At 29.0% G+C, this 8096-nt stretch overlaps 1 protein-coding gene across 8 annotated transcripts in view; it reads right to left on the bottom strand.

The window, feature by feature from the left end:
* Positions 1 to 1416: 1416 nt before the first annotated feature.
* The window catches only part of LOC119678010 (dnaJ homolog subfamily B member 6), a 29227-nt gene continuing 22547 nt past the window's right edge, over positions 1417 to 8096 (bottom strand). For 3 of the 8 annotated variants that reach the window (XM_038089618.1, XM_038089619.1, XM_038089620.1), the window contains exons 3-8: positions 4018 to 4229; positions 3850 to 3959; positions 3497 to 3736; positions 2224 to 2427; positions 1888 to 2146; positions 1417 to 1818 (exon numbers count right to left, since the gene is read on the bottom strand). In XM_038089618.1, coding sequence (XP_037945546.1) covers positions 1713 to 1818; positions 1888 to 2146; positions 2224 to 2427; positions 3497 to 3736; positions 3850 to 3959; positions 4018 to 4082 — 984 coding nt within the window. In that variant the 5' untranslated portion in view covers positions 4083 to 4229 and the 3' untranslated portion in view covers positions 1417 to 1712. The remainder of the gene's footprint in view (positions 1819 to 1887; positions 2147 to 2223; positions 2428 to 3496; positions 3737 to 3849; positions 3960 to 4017; positions 4230 to 8096) is intronic. The other 5 variants (XM_038089625.1, XM_038089626.1, XM_038089621.1 and 2 more) reach the window with 4 other exon arrangements.

Raw genomic sequence — 8096 nt, 5'->3', positions numbered from 1 at the left:
AAAAAACGCAAAATTTTAATAATTTTCTTTATTATCGCATAGTAATAAAGTACTCTTTATGATGCGTTCGATGAATGTGGGATCACTATCTGCGTTGGAAATCATCTCTTTGGCCACATCACAACGACCCTTTTTTTGAATGAATTTCAGCTTTTTTGCCACCAGTCGAGAAGCGACGCGTTTCAAACCCAAAACATCAGTTAAAATGTGTTCGGCCGATCCATACGAGATGCCCAACAACACTGCAATCTCTCTAATCAGTTCACAACGATTTTCCAACACGATCTACTTCGCCGATTCAATGTTTTCTTCAGTAACAGATGTTGTTGGGCGGTCAGGGATCTCATCAGGGTCCAAGCTTGTACGACCGTTTGAACCTTTTAAACCATTCGTATACTCGTGGTTGCGACACACATAAATCACCAAAGGCCTTTTTTTAACATTTTCAACGTTTCGGCACACTTGAATCTATTGGCAACACAAAATTTGATGCACGCACACGCACATTGTTCTAATTTTTGATCCATTATAAAAATCACCACACGAAAATTTTTGACTTTTTGTATAGACGCCAAACAAAAACTAATCGTACGATATGCGTTAAACTTTGACAGAATGTTATACCAGCGTGAAAATAAAAAAAATTTACCGATTAGATAAGCGCGGGAATTCAAAAATTAAAATTCTCGTTGATCACAAGATAATTCTAGTCTAAAAAGTTACTTCTGTCACTTCGATTTAACTAACCTCACATTTAACTAATTAAACAAAATTATGATATAAGTAAAGAATAAACTCTGTTGTTAAAATTATTTTTTTAATATCTAAGACTTCAAATATACAAATTATAGAATATAAAAGTGTAATTAGAATCGATATTTATTTGTTTTTTTTTTTATTTCATTAATGAATGGTCTAGAAACAAAATTAAAACTTTTATAAGAATTTCTATATTTTTAAGGTATTATCAAATAATTACAAATTTCTTTAAATTCCTTTTAGCATTTCAATATGGTTTTCAAATTGTTTCAACATTCATACATATACCTGCATACTGTTGCATACTCAACTTGCACAATTATTATTAATGAGAAATATGAACCATAAAATTAAAAAAACTATAATAATTTCTTAAACTAGGACTAAAATGTACAGCAAACTTATTATTTTTTGTAATATTTTGTAACTTAAGACTAATTGTTTTGTGTATTTGTTTCATTGCTCTAATCCAAACATTATTTCCTTAACTAAACAATGTGTTTAATATTTTAATTACACAAAATTTTTTTTTTAATTTAATAACAAATTAAAACTAAGGCAAACAGAACGAACTTGTAGTTTTATAATCTTTTGCTGACGTAACATACGCAAATATGTAGAATTAAAACGATATTCTACTTCGTAAAAGTATTCAAATTAATGTGTGTAATAATAGCGGATTAAGATTTATTAACGTGGTAATTTATAAAATTATTTTAATATTTGAAATATAAAATTAGTATGTTTTAAAATTTTGTAATAAAAACGGAAAGATTTGCTATAACTCAATTACTCGGTTGACAATTTGTTTTAGGACTGTTCGACTTGCTTAGCTTTTTGTATGTTCCATTTTACTTTGTATTTATTTCTAAATATTATGTATATTTAAGTAATATTAATTAATTTAAACAGAACTATGCGTACGAACAATTATACTTTATGTATGACTTTGCTTAATTTGTAATTGAAGAGAGTTTTTGGGGAACCCCGTTCACAGTCTTTGATTTAAGAACATCATTTTCATATGAAAACACAGTTTCTCTACCATTCTCAAATACTCTGCAATGTAATAAAAGAACAAAATAAAATGTTATTAAAAGTTATTTATTAATAAATGTAAAAACTAACCGTTTGGTCATTAACTTCTTTCCATTGACAAAAGTGGTTGATGTTGACGTGCGTTTGACGGCTCCATTCACACTAGCAGCACCGCTTCGTCCACTGCCATTAGAGACTGTATTAAAGGTGGAGAAAGATGTAAAACCATTGTTTGGCATGAAAAAGTCCATCATTGTATAATTGAGCATTGGCGCTGCAAAAGGAGAATTAACTTTATGACTACCAGAAGAACCATGACGCCTACCATTTAAAGAGGTGTAATGAGTATCTGTAAAATATCGAACATTTTTATTTATTTTATTATTTATTATTTCAATCATTATTATGTTATTGATTTAACTCTACCTCTAAAAAGATCTGCAAATGGAGAGTTAACTCCAAAGAATTCACGGAATACCTCTTCAGGTGGTCGGAAAACAAATGGAAAACCGCCCATAACATCAAAGTCTTCAAAGTCATGAGTATGTGCTTGTCGAGAAGAACGATGGTGACCGTGACCACCAATTAAACCTTCCTTGCCATACTGATCATAAACACGGCGTTTTTTTTCTAAAATTATATTAAAATGACTCATAAAATATTTTTCAAAAAAGTTTCTTTTATTCATAATTAGTAAAAAATCTAAAAACGTAAGTGCTTAATATTATTATACTTTAAAACTGATTTAAAACGAAGTTGCGGTAACTTGTGGTATCGTTAGTAAAATTATTTTTATGAGTCTGGTACTCTGCAAGTTCTATACACTTACTATAAATATCTATACAACATATATGTAAGGGTGAACCAACTATCTACTAAATAAGTATAAATAAATTTGTGGTAAACTTGGGTAAATGAAACCAAAGATTTATTTTCTGGCAATTCTGGCATTTGTGTCATTACCTCAACTTCAAACAGATTACGTGAACGGCCAACAAAAATATATGCCGAATAAGCAGAAGTAATGCTTATAATAGAACACAGGAGAATGTTTCAATAAAATTTTTTAAATATTTATTAATTTTGTGTTTTATATTTTCTAAATTTTAATTAATGTATTACAACTCTCAGTTATCACTTAAAGTAAATAGATAGATAGGTTTTTGTGAAAAATTTAAGTGTACGCAGTTATGAGTTTTGGAAAGTTAAATATTAAAACATAAAATTCCTTTGAATTATCAAAAGTCACAATATAAAATTTATTTATATTAATCGAATGCATAAACTGAACCGTTGTTGTTTTGTATTTATATGAGTAAAGAGACAAATATTTAAGTGATACAAGTTCCTGATAAAGTGAAATATTAAATTTAATGTTTATATTTATTAATTATGTCAGATTAAAAATGAAAATTATGCTAATAAATCAACGTAGTGCATGTGAGGTCAATGAAAGCTTAATTAGTAGCAACAAATTTTTTCAATTCAATATTTTTTATTATAAATACAGCAGCAAATTTATGTTTCAGTTTAATAAATTTAAACCAATTAATAAATTTTTCTAAGTGAACAGCACAAACAAAAACACTTTCATTCACACACGCACGATCTGTCAACTGACAGACGGTCATAAAAACTTTGCGGAAGCAGGCTTTTAAAAGCCAACACAACCAACGAGCCCATGCCAAATGATCTTTACCGAAAAGTTTGTGGAATGGTGTTGACTCAAATAAATTTCGAAAGGTGAACGCCTGATATCGGTTGCCACGCTTCGTTGAACCGTAACTGTGGGGGTAGTAGTCGCCATAGTCACTGGCACTGGATCTAGTACCGTTCGTACGATAACGGTAACCGTTCGTGCTGCCATTACTATAAGAGGAGCTGTTGTAGCTACTTTTGTGTAACGTAGAGCGAGAATCGTATATTTTTCGTTTGCGTGCTATATTGTATAGTATATAAATATATTTGACACATTTTTTATATTTCTTCTTAAAAACTTATTGATATATGTGAAAAAAAATTTTTTCAAATAAAGTTTTTAACAAAACTCACCGTCTGATAGAACTTCATAAGCCTCAGATATTTCTTTAAAGCGCTTATTAGATTCGTCCAAGTTGTCTGGATTTTTATCTGGATGCCATTTCAATGCTAATTTTCTGTAACTGCAAATATGGAAGTGGATAATATTAAATAAATTCATATGAAATTAAAAAAACTTACGCCTTTTTTATTTCAGCATCGGTAGCTGTGCGGGGTATATCCAAAACAATGTAATAATCAGCCATTTTATGATCTAGTATCAGCGGTTTTGCAATAGTGAGTGGAAATACGTTGTCGACGTTTCTTAATATACTTCGACGTATGCCTTATGAGATACTTAGTTGACTGCAAATCTTATTTTATTGATTTGATATTATTTTTTAAAATTGAACCTAAAAACAAAAATAATAATTTTGATTAACGAAACTGTTATAAATTTGAATTACATTGTGATATTTAATAACTTTTTTTTTAATTTTTCAAAGTATAGTCGATTATTTAACATATAAATGTAAACATTTTTGATATACTTAAATATGTATAAAAAATTAATTTTAAATTTCTATTCGTACCAAATGGACTCCTAAATAGCTATATTGATCTGATATATATACCATAATTTCTATATAAAGAGGATGAACTTAGGTTATAACATTTGTACGAATTGCTGTTGTTGTTGTTGCTGCTGTAGCCCGCAGTGACCTAGCGTCAATAATTACGATGAGAATCACACAAAAAAATTTGATTTGGTACATTAAATGCAAAATAAAAAAATCCTTTAGAAACTCATATATAAATCAGCGTATATAAATCAAGTTCTGATGTTCCAGGAACTTAAGAATTAAATTTAATTGCACAAATTGGAGTATAAATTTTTCTTTTGCGCCACAGTAGTATATGTTATTTACATATCAAACTGTATAATGGCATTAAAATAATTGTGAGAAAGATGATGTAATGATGTAAGAAGATTCTGTTTTCATTTTCATTCGCATAATGCAGTTACAATTATAAAGAACAACAACCGATTTCTTAAAGCAAGTTGTTTTTTATAAAATTTATAAATTTTCAATTTAAATCATTTGATTTCTGTGATTAAAGTTTATATTGTGTTTGTATTCATATTTTCTCGAAGGCACGTATTTTGTGACACCTGTCGTTGTGACACCTTATCAGAATTCATAAGTCAAAATACACGGCTTTGGATTTAACCCATCTTAAATTGCAATAAGTTTGGTCGTTAACGGACCATTTACGTATATGTTGCCTCAAAATGCAACAATAAAGTTCTCAACTCTCTTTTCTGCAATATCAACAAATTAATCTGAATCTATTTCAGATGAATTACGTGTAGTACGAAAAGCCGCTCATATAGACAATCCACATGGCGGCACTGGGTATGCTAGCACTATATGAAATATATAAATATTTATACCGACGCATGCTAATTTCGTTCATTCATTTATTTAATTTGCCAATTATTTATGTATTTTAAACTGCTGTGCAGCGGACACCATTATTTTCTATACAAGCTTCTATTACTAAGATTTCAATTCTAATTTAGCTTTTGTTTTATTAAATTTTATAAAATTAGCCTACATTCCCTTGACACAATTTAGTAAATCGCGTGGCGATTCTATTCATGTAGGTTCTTTTCGTCTCGCATGTTTGATATGAATCGACAAATTGTTTTCACATTTTAAGGTTTCATTTCACTTGCATGTGCGTTGCGTTGTTGTGGCAACATTATGGCATTGTCATTTACATTGCCGTTAACAGATAATTAACCTGTGGTGCATAACATAAAAAGCCTTTGCTTACATTTTATTCCCCCTGTAATCATATACTCATGCAAAACCCACAAGCTAGTCTTTAAAATCCCATCTTTATACTGTTAACGTTGTTGAACATTTAATTATATTCGATTTTTTTCATTTATATAAGAGCTTATGTTGCTAGATCTGAAATAGCTAAACAGCAGTCTAAAATCATCGTTGCCGTAATTAAAAAATAACAAAAATAGCGACATGTACCAGAGCGGGCAGATACCTGTTGACTTATTCGGTTCTAAGGTGGGTGTTGTTGCCGCAGTTTTCTAAAATAGTGAGAACAACACTAAATACACAGAGAAAAATTTTCTATGATTTGTTCTTGATATTTCCTCTTGCTTTGCGTATATATTTCATATACAAGTATTACAATGTTCAATTGATAGAAAAGGGTAAAATAAATAGGTAATGCAAATCATGTTCAGAGTATTTTGATATAAGAACATTACTAGACTATATATGAATTATGTTGTATTGTTTGAGCAATTAAATTGTGGATATTGAAATCCAAAATAATCTTAACAGAACAGTACATATAGCATATGTAAGTGAGTATTAATGGTGAGCAAGGTTTACGTCATCACCATAAGTCGAACTAAATGAAATCTGGCTAAATCCATCCTGAACTATTAAAAACCGAATACACCTAATAACCTAATAAAAAATTAACTTTTTTCTGTTGAGATGGGACAAGGTAGTCTCATAATACCATAAGTAAGAAAAAGTAAAAATAATAAAAAAATAATGTGTACGTTTAGTTGCCGTAGAACTTAATCAGTGCTAAAGTGGTGACTCTTTATCATATTTATAACCACACTAATCATCATCACTCTCAACACAATAATCAAATCAAATGCCAGATATAATGTGTGATTATTTTTGAGCACCAGCGGCTAAAACTGCTCTAACGTTGTGCTTTAACATTTTGTTGAATTCTTTACCCGAGTGGGCGAAGGTAAGCTATGATGATGACGCTTCTAACATACAACGACGAACAAATAATAAAAAATTTAACAAACCTATAAATTTTACCTACAAAATACAAAGAATCGTATTTTGTAGTTATTTTTTTCTATATATAATAAAATAAATACAATTAATTATTTATATATTGGATTAAAACATTCTCTTTTTGAAATGTGCAAAAAGTCTTAGTACACAGGAAAGTCAGTCAATCAAATGTGAAAAATGTGTCTCGATTTTGTCTCTGACTCTACTAGACACGTAAGTCGAATTCGGAGTCTAACTTGAGTGAGCTAATATTTTTCTTCATCTCTCAACGATACACTTTAAAATTACATCATCGGACGTAGCACCAGAATGCCAGCAATATTCATCAAGCAGTAATATCCATTAATGCAACACCAACACACAACTGCCATCGATTAATTGATGGAGAAGACAGCAGCGTAAAACGAAGCGGCGAATATTAAGCCGAAACAAGAGTTAACCACCAACTTCGATCATTGACGCTTGATTGCAACAACGTCAACGCTTTGGATAATAAGTCAGTATCAGCTTCGTCAGCGCAGTACCCTCACCATATAAAAGTAATGTAATAGCGAAAGCAGCGCAGCGCAGCGCTACAGCAACGCAGCAACTAAAAGTCAATGCCAGTTTAAACCAATTTTTATAATTTAATTAATTTGTTTTATTTTAGGTTTAAAAATTATATTCGGCAATAAATGCTATGTATTTTCATTAATTTAAAAATAGTAACAAGTTTACGCGCGAATATTTATTGCTAATTAAAATAAAAAAATTAAAAAATTATTTAAAATATTCAATTTAGCAACTCATATTATAAATAACAATAATTTAAAAAAAAATATTTGCAGAATAAATTAAGAAGAAGAAGCAGTGCATGCAATGTTACTTTAAAAAAAAAAACTGTTAAAAAAGCTGTTAAAAGTTACCACTTTCTATACTTTCTTTACTTTTATTTACACATATGCGTTTATACATACAAGAAACTATTTTTCTGATGTTAAGTACTATAAATGGTACTGTTCATGATTATAATTCTAAATTGATCTCCAGAATTTATTTTATTAATATTTATAATTTTTACGAAATCATTATATTTATAATATTTATTTATATTTATAATTGCACTATAACGGTTTGATGGGATAAAGTTTTTAACACGATATTGGTTCTAAAGAGAATCTACCATATTTCATTCATTAAAATTATTTTACGATATTTAGTTTTTAATTATACTGTATAAACATATATTTCAAATTTGTAAAATTTTTATTAATAAATGTTTAATGAACTTTGTGTGAAAAGTATTCAATTTTCATATTCGGTAAAGCGAAAGCAAACTTTTTCAAAATATTTTAATTTACAGATTTTCAATGTTCAAGCAAATTAAATTCAATAAAAACAAAACTTTTAAGATTTTGTATTTTTTGTTAATTTCATTTC

This window comes from Teleopsis dalmanni, chromosome 2, assembly GCF_002237135.1.
Source record: "Teleopsis dalmanni isolate 2A chromosome 2, ASM223713v2, whole genome shotgun sequence".
Lineage (NCBI taxonomy): Eukaryota > Metazoa > Arthropoda > Insecta > Diptera > Diopsidae > Teleopsis > Teleopsis dalmanni.
This window is presented reverse-complemented; position numbering and strand designations above follow the sequence as displayed.